General features: G+C 39.8%; 2 protein-coding genes across 2 annotated transcripts; one reads left to right on the top strand and one right to left on the bottom strand.

Annotated features, from left to right (window-relative positions):
• Positions 1–1,223: 1,223 nt before the first annotated feature.
• On the top strand, positions 1,224–3,400 carry LOC104423015. Its single transcript, XM_010035471.3, has 2 exons — positions 1,224–1,358; positions 2,960–3,400. The coding sequence occupies exon 2, from the start codon at positions 2,972–2,974 to the stop codon at positions 3,161–3,163; it is 192 nt and encodes a 63-aa protein (XP_010033773.2). The 5' UTR covers positions 1,224–1,358; positions 2,960–2,971; the 3' UTR covers positions 3,164–3,400.
• Positions 3,401–3,842: 442 nt separating this feature from the next.
• On the bottom strand, positions 3,843–15,987 carry LOC104424130 (beta-galactosidase 17). Its single transcript, XM_018864186.2, has 19 exons — positions 15,754–15,987; positions 15,003–15,107; positions 14,348–14,543; positions 12,615–12,703; positions 10,791–10,871; positions 9,978–10,072; positions 9,681–9,751; positions 9,360–9,450; positions 9,147–9,264; positions 8,971–9,066; positions 8,834–8,882; positions 7,865–8,052; positions 7,694–7,765; positions 7,164–7,307; positions 6,339–6,389; positions 5,336–5,501; positions 5,019–5,164; positions 4,850–4,915; positions 3,843–4,451 (listed from the first exon to the last, which is right to left on the bottom strand). The coding sequence occupies exons 1-19, from the start codon at positions 15,964–15,966 to the stop codon at positions 4,347–4,349; spliced, it is 2,142 nt and encodes a 713-aa protein (XP_018719731.2). The 5' UTR covers positions 15,967–15,987; the 3' UTR covers positions 3,843–4,346.
• Between the last annotated feature and the right edge of the window lie 10,781 nt (positions 15,988–26,768).

The following is a 26,768-nucleotide window of genomic DNA, read 5'->3' as shown; positions in this document are numbered from 1 at the left end:
ATAATGTCAATTGAACTGGTTCAAAAGATGCACAAAAGAAGTGCGGATGCAGACTGAAAAGGCAATTCACCACCAGCACTTGCGTTCCGTCCCACGCACGACGTTCTTGCCCTTGCTTTTCGCGTCCGTTAATAAACTCCGTGAACCTACTCACGCGCTTGGGCCTGGGCCTGGGCCGGTGACAATTGGGCTTGACTTTTCCGGCCTGGCCCGGCCATTGTTCTCGTCTTGATATTCTCGAGATCCGTGAATTTTGCCTAAACTAGAGGATCATCAGAATAGGGCAAGCCAACACTTTTAAGTTACCGACCGAAAAAAAAAAACACGTTTAAGTTACATTACATGCCCACTAAATTTAAAATTTGCGGGCTTTCAAAAGCAGTTACTCCTTTCATTTTGAAAAAATGACATAAATGATTCATTAACTTTAATTTAACGTATAATATGGTCTTTGAATTTTTAATCTATTTAATATAATCCATAAACTTTAATTCGATGTATAATGTGATTTTTGAACTTTTATGAATTTTCATAAACTTTTGGTACATGTTTAATTTAGTCCCTAGACTATACGAAAATGTTCAAAATTGTCCCTTATCTTGAATTAATGAAAGAATCACTTTGAAAATTTTCATATAATTTAGAGATTACATTGAATATTTGCTAAAATTTGATGGATCATACTGAAAAAATTAATGATTTATGAACCTCATTAAGCATTACGTTAAAGTTTAAAGATAATATTACATGAATAAAAATTTAAAGGATTACATTACGCATTAAATTAAAAATTAAAAATTCAAAGACCATTTATATTATTATCTTTTTAACTTTTAGCGGGGCCATCCTTCACAGGGTACTTAAAATGCGAGCAACTTATCATCAATGGTTGGCTTTCACCCGAAAGCCTGGTAAACACCTTTGAATTTTCTCCACCGCTTTGAGAACGAGAACTAAATGTCGAACCAAACGCACCCATAATGGTTTTAGCTAGAGATGCTTTGGAGAGCATTCTCAGTTTCTATGTACCTTTAAAAAGAAAAATCGAAATACGCGTTGGGCGTGTCCCTGCGCTCAGGAGCAATTTGAGAAATTTGCCACGTTTCGAAAATCGGATATGCCGAGAATCACAAACCTACGGACACCCCAAAAGTCAAAAATCGAAAATCGAAAATCGAAAATACATAATAATAATAAAAAAATTAATGACAGAGTAAAAACGGATAAAAAAAAGGGGCCGAAAATCGGGGGATGAATGTAACAGAGGCGGAAACCACAAGCAGCCCCTGCTTTCGCTCTGCGTCGAATCCACTCTTACCGACTTCGAATTCTTCTTCTTCTTCTTCTCGAGACGTCAGGTTTGATCTCGCCTCTCTCGTCCGCTTCGGTTTAGCCCGGATTGCTTCTGCGTAGCGCCTTCGATTCGGCGATGGCGATAGCCAGTTCGCGGGGTCGGCGACTTGACAAGTTTTGGTTTTCGGTGTTTCCCGTTGGTTGGAGGCGAAATGGTTCGGTCGCGAGATCGGAACCGGGATGTCTATTTGAGATTCGTAGGGCAATGTGCACGGATTCGTCTTGCTTTTGGCTGGGTTAAATTGTTATTTGCATTTTCTTGGGCTGTGGATTAGGGTGGGAGATAGGGAAAAGGAACGGTATCGCGAGCTTTGTCGAGGAAAGTGGTGATTGGTACTGCATTTGGAGATGGAATTAGTTAAAATCGTGGAGGAGATCGTGTCGATGGAGTTGAAAATGTTGGAATTGGTACATTTTGTTTCTATCTGGTAAATGGGGTGAGACTACTTTGGGAAAAATTATGAAAAAGACGATGCTTTTTAGTTTGTTGTTTTTCGGATATGGTTTGTGAAGGTGCGGGCGATGTGAATCTTAATAGTCGTTATCTTGCGTTGCCTTGGATGATTCTGGGTATTAGAAATCTGGAAGGTTCGTAGTTGTGCTCTTTTACATCAATAGATCCTCTTCTAGTTCAACCATTTAAGTTTCAGCACATGCTACAGGGAACTTGAAATGGAATAATACTTGCCTTAAATCTCTCCTCTTGGGATCATAAGGCATGCCTAGTGCTCTTCACCTCAAGTTGACTGCCAAACTTCCTAGCATTGCCCCTCTTTCTTTCATGTGATCTCTAGTTCATTACATTATTGGCAATTTATGCAGTGCAAGCTACTCTGTATTGCATAGAACTTAATTTAAGCCCCTCTATACCTGACTATGCGAATGAAATGGGGAGTGACCCTGGGATTAGCGGAGTAGGAGTTGCTGATGGTTAAGTTGCCTGCTTTAAAAAGAAATAAAGGACAGGATCGAAGTACTTGTTTTTGCCTACTTACAAGCAGTCATAACACAGTCGGTGTCCAAAATTGAGAGGGATTTATAGTCTTCTGTGCACTGTGGGCTTAGGATTTGAAGGTCTCTCTTATTATATAGGGCAGTGATTTGCCATTTTAATGGACTCGCCATGATTGATCTGTTTTGCTTAGTGACACAAGAACAGTGATGTCGACTCTTTGAGAAGCAAATTGGTTAAAATAATAGACTGAGGTTCGTAGGGAGTGCCGCTTACAGCTTAAGAGAACTGATTTAATATGTGGATCGTGTGATTTCAAAATTGATTAAAAAAGGTGATTCTAGGATTGTAGACCACGAAACATTGCTCTTGAGGGTCTTAAGTTATGAGTATTTCAGGCCCAGCAACTTCTATGCCTCGATTTTAGGAGTAATTGCATATTTATTTTTGCAAGCGTGCCACTGTTATCATGGACCTGTTCTCTTCTCAGTTTCGGAAATGCACAATTTACTATTGTTATCATAGGCTCATTATCTTTTGAAATTGTTCTTTTTACTAGTGTTATCATACACTTCGGTCTTTTTCTAAAATGAAATTGTTCTTTAATTTGTACTTGTACTTCTCGCTTGTATGCAATAACGTTGGAAATGACAGGTGCACCAAGACATGGCAGTTAAACCCACAGTTGCATTGAGGGCTATCCTTGTTGGGGGGTTAGCCGCATTTGCGAAAATAGGTGGCGTTATGAAGGCCGCAGGTGGTGTAAAGTTGGGGGCGGCTGCAGCTGCAGTGACGGCTGCCGCAACTGCAGCTGTGAGCTCTAAGCAGGATCAGAAAGATGCTCCCCGCCAATCCTGAAGCCTTTTTAGGCTTCTGCAGCCGGGAGGAGATGTTTGTAGGATAATTATACTCACCATTGAGGTTTTCCCTTTTCTTCCGTTTTTGGGGTTTCTCATGTGAGCTGTTAGAAAAGCTGGTCTTGTCCAGGATCGAGCCAAATTTGTACTAAGATGGTGAGAAAAGTCTGGAAATAAGATTTGTTCTGACTTGTACTCCAAATAGGTTATTGAAATAGAAAGCGATTCTTTTTTATTCTTTGACGTTGGAGGAACGTGCATGGCATCAAGGACATGTAAAGGTAATTTCAGAAGGGTGGCCGATCTAGCATCATCTGGTCTTTTTGGGTATTGACGTTTGGATCATCTAACGAACCTATGCAAAGATTTCATTTTTTGGGGTGAAAATTGGTTCCGGTTCTGCAGGAAGAGATCAGTCCAAAGTTCTCTTTATATCTTATATCGACAGTCCTGTTGCGTGTCTAAAATGCTGAAGCTGTCAATCAAGTCGTTCAAGCCTGTAGTGCAGTCACCATCCCGAGTACATATATCTGCGAGCAGGGAGAATGTGGTCCACCACGTCATGCCAAAATACCATTTCTAAGTCCAGGATCAACTTTTCTCCGACTCCGACTAGCCGTGTCGAGCACGTGCAAATTCAACAGAAATGACCTAAACGAAGAGCGAATGGTCTGCATGAATGAGTCAAAAGCAAACTTTGAGCACATTTTATAAGGTAAATACCCAACCTCAAGACCGTCACAAATGTTGGGCATTGTACATTCAAATGGTTTACAGCCCAAAAAAAGAACTGGGATGGCAAAGTCTCCATCCTCTGCTTCTTCTTAAAGAAACTGTTGAATGTGTTTGCCAAATTTCGTTCAGACGTGGATAGAGCAGATGCAATCTGTGTTGAGCAATCGAACTTCACTGCTTTTAGTCTAAGTTATAAGTCAATTAGCTGCAGCAACTTTTTCCCGCCTTTGGAAAGTGCTTCCTCTTCATTCCAAGACCAAGTCCTCTCCATCGTAAACATCACTCCTCTTGCGGGGTTTATGCCGTGAACGGACTTCAGTGGTGAATTGGTAATGGTCAACAATAGGAGCATTTTACCAATTTTGGCACAACATGATAATTTCAACTATGAAGCTCTAATCTTCTGATATTCCCATGTCTCGAGAAACTGCAGTCAATGCAGTTGCAGATTAAAGATGATGCACGCTCGATTTGGATTTACCACAAGAGAAGTCTGGCTCATCAACCGAGTGCAAGGCAAGATCAGGCTTTGGGGATTCTAACTCGAGAACAACCTGCCCAAAGGTAGCAGAATAGTTCTTCATATGAGAGAGAGAGAGAGAGAGATCATTTAACTGCTAACAATAATCATAGCATTCAACGCAAAAGAAGATTCGACTTTTGTGAACTCCCAAGCTTTTATGGATCAAAGGCCTAACACGGACAAATTTTTTTTTCTCATTCAAATTTATTGCATGCTCACTTTTCAAAACCTTCAGCAAAGCTTCAAGTGGAGTGATTTAAAAAAGGAACACAAAAAGGACCTAGGGGAGTTCAGTTGATAGGGTTTTCCATAATACAAGTATCTTGCTATGTGTGTTTCAGCAGTGATGACTTCGTAATTTCTGAGACATTAAAGTTAAATACAAATGGCACTACACAAGGTGCCATGAAATTGAGAAGGATGTCATACCAGTGAATTTACCCCAACTCGAAGGACAGGTGCGGGAACATAAAGGTTACATTGCGGACCAAAAGACTGCAGGAAGAATTTATGTGAATATGAGTACTACAGGAGATAGGGAAGAACATGTTCGGCAAGGTTCAATCGAACTGAGAATAAAGAGAAAAGATCTCTTTACCGGCCAAAATCTTCCTATATTGAAGTCATTAACATATGCAACTCCTTTACCCCATCCTTGGAAAGAAATGAATGTGTCTTTAATTTGGGCAACTTCATTGACATGGAAACTGCCAGCATAAAAGGCAGGTTCTCTTGTTTCACCATCTACAGAAAAGAAACAGAACCAAAGATGTTTGTTGATATTAGATCAGTAGAATGATGTAAAATGCAATGAAACATGGTCTTAAAAGTGAAAACCACAAATAAAAGGTGCAAATAACCATGAAGTTGATAGAACAGGCATGACAGTGCTTCGAAGATTTTACAAGAACATACCAGATTTATTGATACTTCTGTTGGATAGAACTCTCATGATTCCTGAATGTCTGACCTGAACAACAGAATTGATTGTGGTTGCCTCATTCAGGTTGTGCAAAGGAATTGAGAACATTTTCCACCCAAGCAGAACTCTTCCATTTAGGTAAACAGAAGAGAGAATACCCTGTCAAGACAAAGACGGACAGAGAGAGATGAACCTTTCATAAAAGCATAAAGGAAAGGACAAGAAGTGTTCCATGTGTGAATGAAGTAACACATTCTAATGAAATCAAGTACGTTTCATCAAAAGCAAGTGTGCAGTTAGCTGTCATGCGGAAGCTTTGATGAGGATCTCCAGAGAGAATCATGCGAGCCATATGGCAGATGTTGGAACACAATTATCATCCTTATTAAGAATCTTATAACCACAAACACCAGAAAAAGAGACCAGGAAGGTAAAATCTAGGGGCTGTCAGAGTTTGATGACATTCCGTAAAAGTGTAGTTGCAAATATATTTATTGAAGTATCTCCAACAATTATTGCAATTGTTGGCACACTCCACAGATGCCCTATATAGAAGGTAGTAGAAACATGCCTTATTTTTAGGAAATGGAGGAAGTTTACTGAAATTGCGAAGCCCGCAAAGAAGTTGTTCCTATCTAAAAATGTTAAGCAATAATTAGCATTGACAAAACTGACTGAGAATCTACAGGAGTGGTTCAGCACATTGAACAATGTTCCACATATTACCAAGTTGGATATTCAATTTGAGTACTATAGCTCTCCAATATTTCATATACAATGTATAAGATAATTGCAAAGATTGAATTAAAAACCTTCAGCAACAATTTTATCACTTTGAAGTTTCAAGTATACTCAAAGTACGTATCTATATCTTGACTAATTCTAGATCTACGCTTGAGCATTAAAACAAACTGACTTTGTTTCAAATCATGTTCAACCATGCCAACAAGGGGCAAACATAACAAACATCATCTCAATTTTCATAAATATAATTACCTTCATGTCAAACATGTAGGATCCATAATTTACTCGACCCATGTTCTCAACCTATAAGCATAACAACTGCATTAGTTTTGGAATGAAGGTGAACAAGAATATTTCCAATACACTGCACCTATTACAGCAGAACTCATTGAAAAGCGAAACAAAAGAAATACTTAGAACTTCATGTCACTGTGGTCTTGCTTCAATAAGTTAAATTACCATGTTCATTGAAACCACCAATCTCAACTACTACTCCTGAACAAGGTAATACCCAGCAGACGTTTAGTGCATGGAAGAGGTTGAATCTTCAAAGTGAAGCAAGTAGGATCAAATACAAATGTTACGTGCAGCTACAATGGTGTCCCTGAACAACTAAGTGACGTTCTTTTGAATACATGTACATGGTACTCTGCCTAAAACAAGCATATTTGCATGTGTATAAAATGTTGGATGACCTATTTTCTGAAGGGGTCAAGCTATGATAAACTTTGTGTACAATTTAAAATGCATTTCAAGCATTTAGCCTCAGATTAATTCTTTCTCTACAGTCGATTCAAACAAAGTAATGAGAATAAACCATGGGGGACTTGGATTAACCAGAAACCAATGCAGTGCCATCTAAAATTTCAAGTACGCTGCCAACTACTGCAAAAGATTTTTGCACTCAAAGCTTAACGATCACATTGACATGCAAAGCGCATCTTACAAGCCACTGCAAAAATCTCACCTCACAGAAGACAAAGCATTATTTGACAAAAATAGATTGTATTTGCTTGAGGAATTTGATGAGATATACCAGCAGTAACAGCATACCAAAGAGGAGCTAAAATCACATACCAAGACATATAAGTTGATTCTTGATGCACATTTGGTAACTGGAAGATGAAGTGGTTTATTTGACCATCTTTCAATAGCACCAGCATATAACGGTCTGTCCTTTCGCGAAGCACATGACACGAACACCTGACCTCTATCATGCACCTGCAATTTTCAGAAATTATGTGTCTTCTTTTATCTCAAAGAATGTATATCACTCGGCACAATATTTATTTGGATTCTCTCTTAAACCCCATGATTAAGGGGAGCCTACAATATTGGAACAGGGGTGACATTGCAATATTGCATATTGAAGCTGGGGTAGTGAGAGAACATCACATATTGTCAATGGACATCTATCAAACATCTTCTCTTCTATCAGTAAACCATAAGATAAAAACATAAGATGAAGAGATGGTCAATTGTATCTAGCGAAGCTCAGAGGCCAAAAAGAGATCACTTACAAGATAAATGTTCTACAGAGTCTAATAATGCATTTGAACCAAGATATTGTTTCCCCCATGCTTTCAACATATATTGCAAAAGGTTACCTTGGGTATGGTAAGCATACTCCCATTGTCCGTTGAAGCAAATTTAGTTGCGTATATTAAGAATCCAAACATCTGAACAGAAAAGGCATATTTAGCTACTTTCATTATTAAGCAAACCTTTAAATTTCAATAGCTCACAATAACCGCCAAATCTACGTAATATATACGAACCTGGCCAACTAACTCCATCGACAAGGGGCTTTCAGATTCGACAACATCATGAGGACCTAGAACATTTAGTAAATCAAAAAGAAAAGAGGTTCTTTGTAGCTGAATCCTTCCATAGCTTGTCTTTGCATTGTTGTAAGGTACTGAAGGAAGAGGCACTATAGAATACTGCTCGACAACCTGCCTAATAGCTGAAACAAATCCAGAATGAAATTTTGCACATGATGTTTTACAATCACAAGTACAGAACACGCATTCTTTTAAACATTTTAGAAGCAAAAAGTACTTTTTGCTTTCCTGCCAAAATTTATTGTTGTTAACATTTATAAAAATAATGAACATTTGAACATTTTTAAAGCTTCAGGTGTTTCCCGCTAAAAAAAGGAGCGTGAGCCGCAAGATATAAAAAGAGAAAAAATTAAACAAGTAGAGGCCATCCCAAATTCCCAATCATAGTTTGATCGCAGTTTATATATCAAGAGTGTGAGAGAAAAGTGCAATTTCCTATTCAGTAATGTTCTATATATATACATAAAATAAACCCTAAGGCTCCTAAAGACTATTTTACCCTTATACTCTAACAAAGAGAAAGGGAGAAAGAATGATTAATGAGCTCTACACTGAAAAGGCCGGAGACAACAAGTTAATCTCTTTGCATAATTCTTAAAACCATCCGCATGCACCACTTACTCCATATCGTAGTAGCTGTATCAAGGAGCCAAAGATCATGACAAACGCTACAACCATACCAGACCTATTTCTCAATGCAGATTTCCACCACGACTACTGTTCTTTAGATGAATATCATGACTTCAAATATGCAGGATAACACTACATGAGCAGCATCTCAACATTCAAACCTTCTACAGTCACTTTTGGAGCATGGAAAAACATTGGCTCAAAAACAGAAGCAGTTCCTAGGGTAATATGATAAGGAAAAGCTTCAAGAGAGTATAGCCCTAAGTATGTTACCTTTATATTTTGGATTGTCCACATCACCAGATTCTTTAATAGGTGCATCCTGAAAGAAGATAATCACTTTTACGCTTACAACAGGAACCATTGGCTGTGTCAGATGACAAAAAATAAAAAGATAAATTCTTCCTCACATAGTCATAAGAAGTAAGGTCAGGCTTATACTCGGACTCGCTCCCGCCAGTGTTTGCTCCATTGTAGAACCCAAAATTTGTTCCACCATGTGCCATCTAGAAGCTCAAAGAGATGAAATGACGACAGTTATTTGCGATCTTCAAATATGAAGGAAGACAAAATAATATTGGCATACATAGAGCACGGCAGACCCATTTCTTGATAAAATCTTTTCCAGTGCAGCCGCAGTAAATTCAGCATCTGTCTGAGCAAGCTTCTCGCCCCAGTGTGTGAGCCAACCAGTGTAAAACTCCCTGAAACAAGGAAATATTAACAATTGAACCAGTGATCCAGAACTATCACTTAGACTAATTTGAAGATTTGTACTTAGATATAATAAGATACCCACGCCGCAAGAGGTGGTGATTTTCCTGGGGCATTGAACTGCTTTTGCAAGTTGAATATAGGCCAAGCCTCAGCACCAGTATCAAAATCCACAGCTAATATCAGAAAATTGAGGTGAGAAGATTGTATGGTACTTGGATTTAAAAAGTTGCTCAAAAAGACGTGAAGGATGGAAACTGAATAGTAGCCTAAATGCTAGGGAGCATCAATAGGAACAACTATTGATAAACATATCCTAAAGGCAATGAACACAAGGAAACTACACAAAACTGGGAAGTCCAATGCCTCTCTAAATCCACAAAACACACATGAACAATGAATTCACCTGAGAAAACATCTTCTCCTCCAACTGTTCCTTTCTGAAGAGTTTCCTTAGAACCTCCATCCGTAGTGTACCTGCAGCATGAGAATAAGAATTCTGGAGGATGAGAGAATAAAATAATGTCACACCTAGCGTCTTCCATATTCTATGAACGCAAGACGCAAGTTTTAGGTGATATAAGAAAAACTAGATTTCTTCACAGATACATCCACAATTCCTATCACTTTGCCAAAATAATGAGGTTGACCATACATCTAATCCTACAGTGAAATTGAATTTGCCAAATATAGAGCTTCTCACAGGATTACTTCATTGCCTAGGTATCCCCGAGCCAATTTCACAAGGTGACGAAGATAAGTTTTATCGTCTCCATATGAGCCATATTCATTTTCAATCTGTCAAAACAATCATTTATTACCGAGTCAATAACCCACCTAAAAGAACAGGAGTTATTATATATGAAAAGCCAAAATGCTTCAGAAGTAAGTATAGTCCTGAGACTACGTGTGTCTAACATCTTCAGACCAGATATTCTTGACAACAAATTCAACACAAATTTCTCTCATAAACCACATAATGCTCCAAAGCATCAAAAGTACAATGGAAAATTGGAGAAATATCATGCTCACAAGATCCAGCCATGATGTTCATACTCAAATAAACAGAACAGTGAAAACATATAGTACAGCCTTTCAAGTTCAAAGAAATTTTGAAATGCATCAGAACTGCTGCAGTCCTTTGCACGTGTGCTAACAGTCATACAGACAGGCATCGGCAAGGAAAAAAAGAAGTGAGTTTAGATATCTTAATGAATCTACTGATGGCGGAAGGACAATGTGACCCCAAGACAATCATTATAAGTAACTTTTAAACAAAAAGAAAAAGTGTTCTCCTCAGTTAAAAGTAAAAATGGAGATGGGATTACTTCGTTGGTTTGTTCAAGTATTTTGGTTTCACTAATGACTCTACTTCTTTTCAGAATAAGTAAATGCCCCAAATTCCAAGCCAAGAAGCAATTCTAGTCACTCCAACACTGGCAATCTTGTATTTCCTAAGAAGAAACCTAACATAGTAGTTAGCAAAAGCAAACAAGAACACTATTTTATATTATACCTGAACCATTATTATAGGGCCACCATTTGCATAAAGAAGAGAAGAAACCTTCGGAAGTAGGATGCTCCACCACTGTTCAACCTGTGAGAACTCGAAATTTACCAATAATCACTTGAGAATAGGTATGCGGTTAAAAATGTGGTTTGCAGTGCATTTTGACTGAGATATGATAGAACATTCAAGAAAACCAATGAAAATATGTTTACACCAAAAAGTCCTTACCATTCCAGAGTTTATAGGCCAACCAAACAAATAATGACTCTCACCTTCTAATTTCTATTTTAATTCTTCACCACAAGTAGGACCTATGAAACTATTAGAACTTCAATTCATTATATTCCACATGCCCATCCTGTATCCTAACTCCCTCCAATACTACTGAATGAAATGATTCTTTTCCAGAAAAGAGTCACATGTACAGCCTCCAAGTCTACATTCTAATCGGTCACCACGTTATTATATCTGTCAATTACGTCATTCATTAGCTCTCCACTTTTTTTTTCTTTTTAAATAACACGGGACATCCAAACCTTTCAGTGTGATTAACCCTTATGGACGCACACAAACCACTGGATCCACGTTCATTCATATAAGACCACCCACAGGGCAGGAGCATGACCACTAAGTTACTGTAAGTGGAAACATTGTGATTTGAACACAAAACGAAATCTATCACATCCAAACCAATCGATCAACCACTCAACCAACCCCTGGGTCAGCAGCCCTCCTCTCAGCTCATCCAAAATGAACATTTTTGGAGAAACATCGTCATGGCTAAATAATCCACTTATAGGTTGCTAGGCACTACTTATTACCCATTTCGGCCTATTCCAGTTTCCTCCTCCCACTTTGATACCACAATATAGCACCCTTGCTTCACCCATAATTGCATCCACAGCAAGATTTCAACTTATAATACTGACAGGTACAAAGTTTCCCTCATAGACATGAAAAGCAAGCAAATTCCAACAAATTTTCCACTCCAAAAGTGATGCGGCATCAGCTGAAATTTTACTCGATTTTCATGAGGCTTCCATCTGATTACTATTTTTCAATTGACATTCTAATTGCATGCAGCAAGTGATTTAGGACCTTAAAGAGGGTGGTCCTTATATTTTGTAGTTACAAATGCTTCCAAATCCATGCAGTGTGCAAGAGAGTCCCAGCAACTTGCTTTTTTGTGCTTAAGACCTCTCTAATCCATTTTATTACAGTTTGAGAATTACTCCCAAACTTTGAATTTCTTAGTATAACTAAACAAGATACTAAATGATGTTCCATCTAAAGAAACAAATGGGAACATTCCAAAACACGATTCATCAGCACAGATTAATAGCTCCTTTTGGAAGAGCCTTGATTCACATAGGCTGGCCATTAACAGTATGCAAAGGGTGAGACAATTTGTCCGTATTTAAAGCGAGCACCTATATAGATGAGAAAAATTTAGGAATTCTCTGGACTAAGATGGATGTTGAAAAGCTTGGGTACCATCAAAATATGGCACCGAAAAATTTCTTAAGAGAAAAAAATATGAGAGCATCAACACACAAAAAGAAGTAAGAAAAGCAATCCATCTTTCTTATATCTATAAAAGTGGAAGCTAAGCTAGCCATGTTTCTTACGTCTCTGAACATGACAAAACAGGAAAGCCAAATGCAGAGATATATCTATCAGTCAAATGGAGCCTGAAAATGACCATAATCTCCTTAGGAATCCAAAACACATCAAAGAGCTTTTCTAGAACAATTATGCAATCCCACAATGATCCAGTATCATGAAGCACAACAATTCTTGATTATTGACAAATAGAGTAGGAACACATACCAACTTGACAAATGCAGGATCAGATGATCTTAACGTAAGCGCTGGTTTTATGGCAAGTAGCCAGTAAGGGAAGCCCCCAAAATCCCACTCTGCATCAATATGTACCCATCAGGGTTATTTCACCATATAAATGGGGAAGCAAGGAAAATTGGAATGCCATCATATCGCAGATATTGCTAATTAATGCGTCTAAGGAAACACTAGCGCCCCTATTGCAACAGCAAGCAGTGTTAAGAAATCATGTTTATTTCGAAGAATTGTATTCCGCCGCTCCAATTGGAAGTCTAAAATTTACTTTTTTCAATGAATGTAATCATCTCCTATTGCCAATAAAAAGAGGGTCATACTTGCTTGTTCTTGCATAGAAAGAGACTTCGAACATGACAACATATCCGAAGATGAGCCATATATTGAATTACAATGGATGAGACTTAGCAATCTCCATTACAAATTTAACATGCAAAGCTGCTATGGTAAGGAAGTCAGAAAACAGGAGCATTTGGAATCCAGAGTATGTATATATTAATAATCATGCTTTTCTAACAACAAGCACATAAAAATTAAAGAATGAGTCAGAAACCACCTTTGCTCTGTTGAACCAACTATGCTCTCTAGAATTGACTCTTCACAAAGAATAGGAGATTAAAGCACACGTGCTACCTAAATTTATTGTGCAAGCTAAAAGAATGCATGAAGTCATGGTCTTAGAGCATTTCCAACACTTAAGACTGGAATTGCACAGAAATACCTGTTAGCCAACAAGGTATGCTTAATTAAGTGCTAAAAGTCAAGTATTACTTCGTTGAGAGTATGAGGACAGCAGCTAAGAGTATTGCCCTAATTTAGTGGAGAACATGAGACACAAGCTATTCAATGCATGTATATGACATAGAAATAAAGGAATAGCACAGACCCAAAGGAATAACTAGATCTGCCATTTGCACAAATGTCCTATCAAAGAGCAAAAAATAAAAAATAATAGAAGTGATGAGGATAAAAGAAACAAGACATGGAAATGAGGATGACATAATTTACACAATGGGTAGCGCAGTCTCAGACTCAATCATGCAAATGATGTTTAATCCGTAAGAGTCCTACATAGTAGAACAGATTCAGTAGATGAATTATTCGAGGAAATATGCACCACATATTTTTTGGCCGCAAAAAAATAGAAAACACAGATGCAAGTCAGCCCTACGCAGAGACATAAAGTTCATCTCATCCATAAAAGGAAACAACTGAGAATTCACCAGTCGAGACAGTCCCAAATGATGTATTTTGAAAATCAAATGAACAAAGGTCTACAAGTTCACCATGAATTAGAGATGTCACATTTTATATCTCACTGGACTTAGAACAGACAAAATCCTGTTATGTCCAAATAAACTGTCTAAGGTTAGCAATTGAAACTCTTCACAGCTCCACAGAAACAAGAAGAGAAAAAAAGACAGTGTCCTACTTCCACGATTTTTTTTGCTAAAATGTTACCTCCATTTACTTGTGCACGAAATCAAATAGGTATAACTCATGACCTACTCTTGTAACAAAAGAGACACTGATCGCCAAGGTCCAAAATGGAATGACAGTTATGGGTTAAATATGCTGAAAGCATGCCATGGCTTAATAAGGCCACGTCAATCCAATGTCCACTTCAGAGTCAAGAGAAGGGCAGCAAACACTTCAATGTAGATTAACGAGTTTTAAAGCACCTATAAGAAGATTCTGGCCCTCACCTGCACATATATAAGGGCCTACTCGAAGCATAACCAAGAGATCAAGCTTCTTGCACAAGTTGAGAAAAGATATTATATCTGCAATTCCCTCAAAGACTGTCTCGCCTGGTTTCGGTTCATGCAGATTCCAAGGAACATATGTCTGGATAGTGTTCAAACCCAGGGCTTTTGCTCTCAACAATCTGTCTTCCCAATACTGCATTTGCCATAAATTCCCAAGTGTAATCAATTTGTTAAATGAAAGTGGGCAATGTTGCTTCAAACAAAGAATCCATCTAGTCAGCATTGAAATAAGATGCTGAATTATATTAAGATGTAAACAAGTCCTTCAGTGAGGGGCTCCCTGAATTTGTCAGGTCATGGAGCTCTAGTTTTTATTGCTTCCTGATGGAGCAGAAAGTCATCTTCTAAAACAATCTCGAGTTCAAAGTTCCCCTTCTAGCCTAAATTAGATGCACTACTGCATGCAGTAATATTGCTTCAGATATGGCTAATATAACACAGTTTCACTTCTTAAAAAGGTGCATCTCCGCATAGAAAGGAGCACTATTTGTCAGTATTTGTACAAAAAGCATATATAACAATTGTCACAAAAAACCATTGCAATCTAACCACATGAGTAAGAAGAAAAACTAAAGGAAAGAAAAGAAAATACCTCCGGAAGCACCCGGAAATAGTGAACATCACCACCAATTATCTGAAAGGGAGAGCCATCTTTCCAGAACTTGTCACTGTTGATCTCAAATTTCCGACTACTGGACTGATTAAAGTAAATTGCAATCAGACTCAGGTACAGAAGTAACACAACCAAACTTCAACCACGCAACAACAGCGATTTACAATCAAAGGCAACTAGTCTCAACGAAAGTAAGATGTACATTATGAAGGAGCAGAATAAACCAAAGATTAAACTGCAATCACATTGAAAAATCGCTTTTTTCAATTGGTGAACATGATCTAGAAAAGCGGACACAAAGAAGCAGGAACGTGCAGCTTAAGGCAGCTCCGACAAGCGAAAGTCCTCTTAAAATAAGTCAAATACTCGAAAGCAGAAACTATCAACGTATGCTAGCATCGATGAAACAGAACGAACAGCTACATTACGGTCCGATGACAAGTAAATTTCTACAGCCGACACACTGATCAGCAGCATTAAAAGTCGGCATTGCCTTGAATTCCAAACGCAGAAAAGCCGACACAACAAAAACAAAAGCGACTAAAACGGACAGTTTAAGTCACTCCAGACGGTCGATCACGCGCCGAACGCTGAACACGCGACACTAACAAACGATCGAATCCATCGAAGGCAGCTCGAACCGATCGAATCCGCCGATGGCGGCTCGAACAGATCAGGCACGACGACTAAGTCCCAAAAACTACGCAATTTCGAAGCAGCGAAATTGTACCTTCCTGGGGAGCGAAGGGTGGGGAGAGGAGAGGGAAGGGAGAGGGGCGAGGGCCGGGACGAAGGCCCCGAAGGCGGCGAGGGAGAGGAGGCCGAAGAAGACGACGGTGGTGGCGCGGAGGCCGCGCTTCCTCGCCATCGCGGCGGCTCTGGAGGCGGCCGGCGCTGCGCGGTGAAGAGGGAGAGCGTTGCTGGTGGCAGTGCGAACTGGCATGCTCGGACAAGAAGTGCTGGTTCTGGTTCCGACATTTTGTGGTCCGATCGTAATTTTAGTAATTATGGTCGACCCCGTTTACTTTCGGTCCATCCGAACCGTTAAAGCTCGAGAAAATTTGGTCCGCCGCATTCAACGGAGTAGATGAATAGCGAATAATTTTATTTGGTTAGGCTGCGTTTTGTTTCGTGGAAAAATTAGATGGTTTGGAAAATTTCTTCTTAAACATGATCGGTTATATCGGATCGCTTGCAAAAATGAACGAATTGAAACTATTTTCACCACTCATAAAAATGTTTGGATATAAATAATTGTCAATAATAAGAATAATTTACATTGACTAACAAGCGTGTATTTAGTAATATTTATGTTTTTGGGAATAATTTATTTCAAAAATAGTTTTTTTCTATTTTTGTTCCAAGGAAAAAAAGTATATTTTTTTATTTTTCGTTTCTGTTTGAAATCTACTCCCTAGTCATTTTTTATTCTTCACATTACTAAACGGGATTCTATTCTTTTTCTATTATGAGGGGAACAAAAGAAAAAAAAAAAAAATGATGATTATCAAATAGACTCTTAGCCTTACTCGAAAACCTTCATAGTAGCCTAGTCAATTTAATTCAACTTAATTGATTCGATGGTGCTCATTTTTTCCTTAAGAATGCATTGTATATAAGGCTTGTGGGACGTCTTTATAGATCAAAATAGGCTGAAGTGCACTTTTAGTTAGAAAGAACTAAATATGAGGCGGAGGAGATGAATAGAGCTTCTGAAAAATTATGATTTGTTTATTAATTACCATCTAAGCAACGCAAATACTGTAGTAGAGGCCATTAAGGTGCGTTTAGTTAGACTTTTGGGAAAAGCCTTTGGGAAAATGTAAAGGATTTTAAATTAATTGAGTTTTCCAAAATGTAAATTGTGTTTGTCAAATTATAATTTGAAAATCCATTGTGAAGAATCTTTGAGCAAAATAGTGTTTTGAAGAGATTGTATTTACAAAGAACTTTTTTTTTTGTAAGAATTTACAAAGAACTTTTGTGATTAAAAAAAAAATTCGTCAAAAGAAAAATAAAAAAAATTGATTGATAAGGGCAAGCACCGCCAACAATTGAAATCTGTCGCCAGCAGCTAACATTTGAGGTTGCAAAACCTCAAGTAGCCCCAAAGATAACCGACAAGGGCCGTTTGGGTCGAGTGACCCTCGGTGAGGGCCGCCTAGTTGCGCGACCTAAGGCAACCCTTCATGGAGGTAGTAGCAACCTAAATTTGGTTCACAATGAGGACACGGTGAATGCTCACAAGTCACGTGGCCACTACACAAATTTGGGTCACGCGACCTCGACGAGGGCTGCCTATTCGTGCGACCACTAGTGACCTAGATCTGGATCGCTGCAAGGTCAATCTAGGTCACTGCGATGGGACTCGCGATTAGTTGCCGTGACTTGCCGAGGTCCCGCGACTAGCTAGCGATGATCGCCAAGATAACCGCAACCTCACCGGCCTTTCTCTAGCCCGTCACTAACCAACAATGCACAATCATGCCATGCGAACAAAGAAGAAGATGAACAGTAAACCATGGGGGACTTCTGAAAATGCTAAGGCCCATGACACCTTGAGCTTTCAGCCTTTCAAAGGCTAACATTTCCTCAATATAAGTTTCAAAATTTTTACCAAATACTCAATATTTGGCTAAATGGGCTTTGGACACCCAAATCCCATTTCCAAAGCAGATTCTAAATGCACCTGATGGTTTTATTAATTATGGGTTTAAGGCCCGTCCACCCATGTTGGACCTAAAAGCCCGGCCCACAGGAATAGGGCCCGTGGATGGAGGGACATATAAAAGGGATGAGAGAGAGGGAGAACGCACCTTTTGGAAATAAGAACGTACGTACATCTCCCTCTCCCATCTCTCTCTCTCTCTCTCCCAAAAAGGAAAACAGTAAGGCTTCGGCAACGTTTTTCTTCCCTTCAACCACGATTTGGCGTCATTAAACCGAATAGGGCCAAATTCTCTTCCTCACGTCGGCGTCGGTGTTTAATCTATGGCTAACAAGGTACGCTCGAATCCGTGGTGTGCTTTAGGATCGATGATACGTGATTTTCCTGGGCTTGTCTTCCGCATTCGTTTTAGGGGTTCGATTTAATGTTGAATCCAGTTTTTGGGGATCCGTTAATCCCAACATTGGTATCAGAGCTCGAGTTCATGTTTTCCCGACCCCTTTCATGTTTTTTGATTGAATTTTTGCGAATATAATCGGCCGACATGGATCGGGGCACAAAATCCCAACACTCGAGCACTGTTCGTCCATTTTTTCGAGTTTCTGTAAGTCAAAATCAATTTCTGAAAGCATAGGGTGAAAGGGCTCGTTGAGACAAGTTCGACGACATGTCATGCGCCGCCTGGCGACGTCGCACGCGCCCACACGAGTGGCCAGAAGCCACTGCACATGGGCGCCATACGCCGGTCGGCGAACCGGCACGTGCGCGACGCCAGCGGCGAACCGACGCCTGCTGACCTCATCGATGACGTCAGCGCCGACGACGGTTGGCCAAGTAGTCACCGGCTGGCGACCCGACCCGACCCGACCCGACCCGCGGACGCCTGGCACGCGTGCGGCACGTGCCGGCAACGTCTACATGATGTCATCCCGCACATGCGCGCAACACGTGCGGTCGGTTCGTCCGACCGGCCCAACCGGTCCGACCGGTCCGACGACTTAACCATTGACCGTTGACCGACGACCGTTGACCGGGAAAAAAAAGAGAGAAAAAGAATGTGTTTCTTTTTCAATTAAGTCTATGTGGATTATATGTGATCCCTTATTTATTCTGCATTTGTTGCAGGAACAGTTCTGCATTTGTTGCAGGAACTATGCCTCCCCTCAGGTTGCACACACCTATTCGCGCAATTACCGATGAACAAAAGGAAAGGCTTTCTAAGCTGATAGCTGAGCTTACTGATCATCAATGGAAGAGTGGTGACTTAATTGATCACGTCCTTGAAGTCAACAGGAAAATTCAAAAGGTCATATGGAATGGTCGTCCTATGCCACAGTTAGAGATAGTGCGATTTTTCATGAACACCCTTTCACCTGAATGGCAAGGAGTGTTGAATCGCATACGAGATGTCAACAGAGCTGCTTCATATAAGAAAATTATGATGGATTTTGTAGATGATTATTATAGAATTGTTACAAGAGAAAAGATCAAGAAATTGAACAAAAGAGGATATTTCCCAGTTCGTGTGCTGACTTGGTGTTAGATGTATTGGCTGATCTTAGTTTAGTGTGCTTTATGGATATCTTATGTAATGTTTACTACCTGATAGTTGTTGATGTAGCAACCGATATGTTAGTTGTATTATGTGAAAGCATTATTGTTTTATTGGATGCCAATTATTATTTGCTTTCTGTTATTGCTGGTTACTGTGGGTAATTATAGAAGTTTTTGTAACTTCATAGAATTTATTTTGTATAAGACAATTATATTAATGATAGTTTTAAGTTAGGATTTTTGGAGGATGATTGGAAATTTAGTGACCTTTTGATTCTGAAACCTTACTTGAAATTGTTTATTAATATGATGGGTCGTAAAAAAAGGATGCATAAATGATAGGCATTAACTAATTCGTGCATATATGTCTGATGTGTTCAGATCAATGGCTTCAGCCACAAAGAGCATAGTTGCTGAGCTGAACAAAGGTGAAAAGCTTAATGGTGACAACTATGAGATATGGCACATGAAAATCCAATATGTGCTGGAAGAGCAAGAGGCACTTGAAGCTCTTAACTTGACCATGGTAGAACCTGAAGAATGAAACATTGCACAGCACAAGAGAGATAAGGAAGCTTTTGCTACATGGAAAAGAAAGAACTCTCTTACTCGCATCACGTTGCTGAGCAGTATGGAAAATGACATCATGCGAGAGTTTAGGCGTTTTGACAATGCCAAAGAAATGTGGGAGTCATTGGCAGCAAGATTTAGTCATACTTCGGTGACCAGACTGAGACAGCTCACTATTAGGTTTGACTCATATAAGAAGCCTCATGGTCAGACCATGAAGCAACATCTTAGAAAGATGTCAAACATGATAAATGAGCTGAAAGATGCTGGCCATGTCCTCAGCGATGAGCAGCAAGTGCAAACAGGTGATCCGTTCCTTACCTCGAGTTGGGAGCATATGAAGGTGTACCTGACCCATAATGAAAATATCAAAACTTTTGAGGATGCAGTGTGTGACGCCCAAAAATTTCAATAGTAGTAGATTGAGCATATTAAAGATTTTATACATATACATATACATATATATATATATATATATATATATATAGGTATATATGTAAATAATAAATAGAATAGTAATAACCTAGAAAAATAAATCAAAAAAAAAAAAAGAAAAGAAAATTCGAAGCGCTTGTTTGCTCTACCCACGTAGCATCCAGTGTGTTGAAGAAAAGAGGGGGAATTACACGCATCTTTTCTCTCTCTCTCTCAAGCGAACAAACCCATCCGCGTCTTCTCTACCGAGACACCTTCCTTTCTTTTCCTCTCGCTTTTGTTCGTCTCCACCGAACCCACCCATCTCGGCCCCTCACGACCAGCGCCATCATCAAGTAGCGGATCGTTGTTGCTCGGTTCGATCAAGGATTCGACGCCGGCTGTGAAGCTTAGCGTCCGACGTCTCCTTTCCCTTCCCATCGGCGAAGTATCCAGGCAAGTGGGCTGTTTCGTGGTCTTCCGTCCCTGATTTGGCTCGCTTGGGTGTTGCATGTGGGGTTAGGGTTAGTTAGCTGCGATTGGGGGATGCAAGGGATGAATAGAAAAGCCATGTTCATGGTTGAGATTGGTGGATGGTGAAAACCGGTTGCGGTTTGATGGGTAAAACAGAGGAAATCATCTGTGCGTGCGCTCTCCATCCCTGTTCTAATCTGTTGCTGTCTTAGAAAATGTATTGATAGGCTGGGTGATTGGATTTTGATGTTGAGTGACGGATTATTGAGCAACTGAGATTGTTGTGAAGTTGAAGGATAGATGAAATGGTTGGATTTCTCAGGCATGTGTTTGATTTCTTTGAATTTTAACCAAAACAGATTTTGGCAACTAAGAAATCTTGGAGAATTCAGCCATTGTTTTGGATTTGGAAAGGAAAAACCTCCTGACTTGTGTTCTGAAACTTTATTTACTATGGTACTAGCTTCAAGTGTCTTAAAAATTTCACGATGCTTTCAATATTTTCGAATTGTGTATCAAGCTGTCCAAACCAGGGAAGGTCGGGTTGATATCTCGGTTTACCACAGGAGTTTTTGAAATTGTTATTGTCTTTTGAACAAAATCTGACTATAAACTGATTTGGAAAAACCTCCCGACCCTTGCCGAAATTTTACTTACCGAGGCACCCTTATCAATGATTTAAAAAGGAAAAGAAAATACTTTTGGTACCTTCCAAAATTATAAATCTTTGCACAAACCAATCTTTGAAAATCTGGAAGTTGGGAGTGTAGCTTCAAAATTTCTCTTGAGCTGTATGTGGAGTCTTTGATATGTAGGAGGGTGTTAGATCAAGAAAATCTGGTTGTGGATAAGGTGCATGTGCTGGATTCCGAATTTCATGAAGTGTGAGTGCTGGATTTTTGAACTTGCAAGTAAAACCAAATGAATTTGAGATTCTGACCATGAGGAATCTTGGCGATAATCATGCTGTGGTAAGGTGTACCGTGTGTATGGACAGAGAGCATAATGATAGGAGGAGTTTTGTGAACTAATGACCTGTGTTTGTGAAAATCAGTGTGACCTCAGTCGACGTTTTAATTTTCTGTAATTATCTGACCACAATTTGATTTCGAACCCTTGATGAAAGTTTTAGAGCACATCTTCATGAATAACATATTCAAAATTCAGAGAAAAACGAACAAAGTATGACCCTCGAAATAATTTTCCTACAAAAATGTGAAATCTGGAATTTTACAGAATGTTGGGTAGGAAGAAAATTGAAGTTTTACCCTCTGTGCCTATGGAATCTGACTTAGAGTTCTTCTTGAGATTTGTTCCTTTAGATCTTATCAATAACGTGTCAAAATTTCGTAATATTCTGATAAGGATTGATGTACTTTTTATGTCTGCAAATAATACTGCTCCTTTTGTTCATAGATTTCTTGATCTGAGTATATGTGTTAGTGGTTGTCTTTTGTATTGGATCCTTATTTGGCTGAGATTGTTGGTGCTGTAACAAGGGGGAACTATGAATGTATGATTGGCTATTGAGCTAATGTGAGACCCCGGGTGTCGGGATGCCTGGAGAGGATGGAAAGAAGTAATGGTGTTCTCTCAGAGGTCTGAGAAGAGTTGAACAGCTTCTCGGGGGACCTCGTGATGCCAGGTTGGGTGCGAGGGGGTTCGGGGTGGAGTGTCGTCTCCCCCTGGGTGATGGTTGTAGCTGGGTTTCTGTGGAGTCAATAACTTGATGTTTTGTTTACTTATTTGCACTGTTTTTTTTTTTTTTTTTTTTTTTTGCCAATCCAAGTTAGGACTAACCGCTCACTTGCTGAGTTTTATTTTAAAAACTCACACTTGTTAATTTGTTGTTTCTTTATAGTAGAAGATGTCGATTGCACCGCCTACCCCGCTGCTGCCATGACGACCATCCTCTACGGCTCCCCGCCGACTTTGTTTGGCGGCAAGAGGACTTCCCGGACCACCATTTCCCGGAAGTTGTGTTTGTCAAATGCACCTCGTGTTTGACAATAGACACGAGGAGCCTACGGGACCGGCTTACATGGTCTTCGTGGCCCTTTACGCTCGGGTTGATGGACGGTTGGTGGGACCCTTGCAGCTGTATGATGATGGGCCGGGGCAGGGTGGTAGTCTGCGAGTAGGAGATGTAGAGAGGTGCCGAACGTGTGGGAGGATTTTTGGTTTTAGTTGTTTAACAACATGTACATAACAAATGAGAGGCGGAATAGTTAGTGTTTGTAGTATATGGTGTTTTTTTGTAGAGATTCCCCTCTCAATCTCATCTTCCCCACGTGTAAATGAAGGAACCAAGTTTATAACAAATAGAGCCGAGTAACTCAGTTCCTTATGTCCTCGCTTGATTGGAATCTATTTATTCATTTCATATAATTCATGAAGTATAAATAATTATTGAATGAAATCAAGGTATATGAGATCCTGGTTGTCACATTGAGTGGTATCAGAGCTTGGTTTTTAGTTGGAGTGATAAGGTTTAGGATTTTAGATGAACACTAGTGTACTTAAGTTTTTAGACATGATTGTCCGTGTAAATAGGGACAATTATTGCTTTGAGCAGTTAGTCTTATGACTGTGCGGTTTGAGTAACGTGAGAATATTACGTTACTTTTAGTTAATAGCATAAATCTCTAACCCCTAATGTGGGTAATGTGCAGAAAGTTAGGAAAAGATGGTGCGATCAAGGAGCTCATCTCCATCGAGGAGAGAAGCGACTGAGTCAGGGGCGGCTGCATCAGGGACAGGGCCGAGGATGGAGGATGTGTTGCAAGCTTTGGTATCTTTGGGGAATTTGGTGGAAAGACAAGCCCAAATTCCATCGCAACAACCACCTCTGCTGCCACCCCAACAGCCACTTACGGCGGAGCATCGCACCCGGGGGCCCGGTAGAGCGGTTCCTAAAATTAAAACCACCAAAATTCTCGGGAATAGGACGTCCTGAGGATGCGGAGCAGTGGATTGATAGTATGGAAAGAATTTTCAAATTGCTTGGTTGCAATGACCAAGACAAGATGACACTTACTGAATATCAGTTGGAGGGAAACGCCATATATTGGTGGAGAGCATCAAAGAATACCATATTTCCAGCAGGTACGGAAATGGTATGGGATGAGTTCGTGAAAGCTTTCTACAAGAAACATTTTTCTGAGTGTGCGAAGGATCGAAAGATAACTGAGTTTGTCTAATTGAGTCAAGGGGGACTAACTGTGGATCAATATGAGGCAAAATTTTCAGAACTTTCTAGATATGCTCCTAAGTTGATTGAGGATCCCGAGGATAAAGCAAAGAGGTTTCTGAATGGTCTAAGGACTAATATTAGGAAGCAGTTAGTGCCTTTGGATATAAGGGACTATAATGAAGGGTATGCTCGAGCCTAGTGGGTCGAGCAAGAACTTATTAGAGAAGAGATGGAGGATAAGGAAAAGGTCAGATCGGGGCTGCAAGGAGCCACAAGGGATGTGCGTAGCGGCAAGCGACCTTTTCCATCTCGGGATACACCTTGGAGTTCCAAGAAGAGGCCCGCTTATGGAAGTTCTGGAGGGACAAGTAAAGGACAATACGTGAATCGGACTATATTTCAGAACAACCTATGTCCACGATGTAACCAGCGACATGGACTAGGGCCTTGCCTCGATTCCTTGAGATGTTATAAGTGTGGACAGGAGGGTCATTTCAAAAGAGAATGTCCCCAAGGGAGACAACAAGCCAACAATAATCAGTTGAATCATATGCTGCCACGCCCGAGGGGAACACTTCCACCTGGAAAGACGCAAAGACCGCCAGCAAAAGGAAAAGTGTATGCAATGACTCAGGAGGAAGCGGAAGCTTCCGAGACTGTTATCACAGGTACGATTTCCTTGAATGATCAAAAGGCTTATGCATTATTTGATCCGGGCGCGACTCATTCCTTCATTGCTGAAAGATATAGGCGATTACATAATCTAGAAGTGACACCTCTTGTAACACCTCTCTATGTTTCCACACCATTAAGGGATGAAGTATTGTCTACATTAGTTTGTGAAAATTGTGAAATCTCAATAGGGGGAAGGACACATTCTATCGATTTGGTAGAAATAGGTATGTATGACTATGACACCATTATAGGCATGGACTGGCTTAGTAAGCAACGAGCCATTGTAGATTGTTATAGAAAAAGGATTCAGTTTAACCCCTCTGACGAACCTCATTATGAGTTCCTGGGAAACAAACTGACTCACTCTATGACTTTTATTTCGGCAATGGAAGCACATAGACTCTTAGATGGGGGATGTCAAGGATATTTAGCAATGGTTAAGGATCAAGAAAAGGAAGAGGCGAAACTAGAGGAAATTAGTGTAGTACGTGAATTTCCTGATGTATTTCGGAAAGAACTCCCTGGATTACCCCCAGATAGAGAGGTTGAGTTTGCTATTGAAATACTTCCAGGGACGGTACCTGTATCAAAAGCTCCATATCGGATGTCTTTGACAGAATTGAAGGAACTAAAAATCCAGCTGCAAGAATTATTGGATAAAGGATTTATAAGACCGAGTGTATCTCCATGGGGGGCACCAGTCCTGTTTGTGAAAAAGAATGATGGATCAATGCATCTTTGCATTGATTATAGGAAATTGAACCAAGTTACAGTTAAGAATAAATACCCTCTACCAAGGATTGATGATCTATTTGATCAACTAGCTGGTAGTTCGGTCTTTTCAAAAATTGATTTGAGGTCTGGATACCATCAATTAAGAGTTAGAGAGGAAGACGTCCCCAAAACAGCTTTTAGGACTCGGTATGGGCATTATGAATTTCTAGTTATGCCCTTTGGTCCGACCAATGCACTGCTGCTTTCATGGATCTAATGAATAGGATATTTATATCTTATCTAGATCAATTTGTGATTGTTTTTATAGATGACATTTTGGTATATTCAAAAGGGTCAGAAGAGCACAAGGAACACCTACGAATCGTACTACAGACCCTTAGAGAAAACAAATTATATGCCAAATTTAGTAAATGTGAATTCTGGTTAGACCAAGTAGCATTTTTGGGTCATGTGGTGTCGGAAAAAGGATTAACAGTGGACCCAGTGAAGATTGAGACCGTAGTTGAATGGCCAAGACCCACTACACCGACGGAGATTCGGAGTTTCTTAGGGCTTGCAGGGTATTATCGAAGGTTTATAGAAGGATTCGCACGACTTGCAAGTCCCTTAACCCACTTAACTAAGAAGAGTGTGAAATTTGAATGGAATGATAAGTGTGAACAAAGTTTTCAGGAACTTAAAAGAAGATTGACTTCGGCACCGATTTTAACTCTACCTTCGGGATCTGGTGGATTCACGGTGTATAGTGATGCTTCCCACCAAGGACTCGGTTGTGTCTTGATGCAACATGGAAAGGTCATAGCTTATGCATCGAGACAACTGAAACCTTATGAAAAGAACTATCCTACCCATGATTTAGAGTTGGCTGCGATTATCCTCGCATTAAAAATCTGGAGACATTATTTATATGGGGAGAAATTTGAAATTTACACCGACCATAAAAGTTTGAAATATTTATTTTCGCAAAAGGAGCTAAATATGAGGCAAAGAAGATGGATGGAGTTATTTAAGGATTATGATTGTGAGATAGTGTACCATCCAGGGAAAGCTAATAAGGTAGCAGATGCCCTTAGTCGTAAGTCAGCTGCGAGTATGACACATTTAAGGGTGAAAGAATGGAATCTTTTAGAGACTGTTGCCAACTCCGAATTTAGATTAGAGGTAGATCATCTTTCAGGTGTATTAGCAATGTTGAGAATCGAACCGCGGGTGATTCAAAGAATACAAATCCTACAACAGTCGGACCCGAGACCTAAAAATTCGGGATGAAGTGCAAAGTGGAAGTAAGGAGGGATTTCGGTTATCGAAGACGGAATTGTCGAGATATCGAGGACGTCTTTGTGTGCCAAAAGATAAGGAACTTAGGAGGGAGATATTGTCAGAGGCACATAAGAGTGCTTATAGCATCCATCCCGGAGGTACAAAAATGTACCGAAATTTGAGGCAACACTACTGGTGGAAT

Source organism: Eucalyptus grandis, chromosome 10, assembly GCF_016545825.1.
Source record: "Eucalyptus grandis isolate ANBG69807.140 chromosome 10, ASM1654582v1, whole genome shotgun sequence".
Classification (NCBI taxonomy): Eukaryota; Viridiplantae; Streptophyta; class Magnoliopsida; order Myrtales; family Myrtaceae; genus Eucalyptus; species Eucalyptus grandis.
The sequence above is the reverse complement of the archived record's forward strand: the minus strand, read 5'-3'. Positions and strand labels throughout refer to the sequence as shown.

Excerpts from the sequence above, each read along its gene's own strand:
- LOC104424130 (XM_018864186.2), bottom strand. The coding sequence starts at position 15,966 with ATGCCAGTTCGCACTGCCACCAGCAACGCTCTCCCTCTTCACCGCGCA. Across the intron at positions 15,108-15,753 it reads ACCCTTCGCTCCCCAGGAAG|TCCAGTAGTCGGAAATTTGA; the intron begins GTACAATTTCGC and ends TACTTTAATCAG. Across the intron at positions 10,073-10,790 it reads GCCCTATAATAATGGTTCAG|ATTGAAAATGAATATGGCTC; the intron begins GTATAATATAAA and ends TTGTTTTGACAG.
- LOC104423015 (XM_010035471.3), top strand. The coding sequence starts at position 2,972 with ATGGCAGTTAAACCCACAGTTGCATTGAGGGCTATCCTTGTTGGGGGG.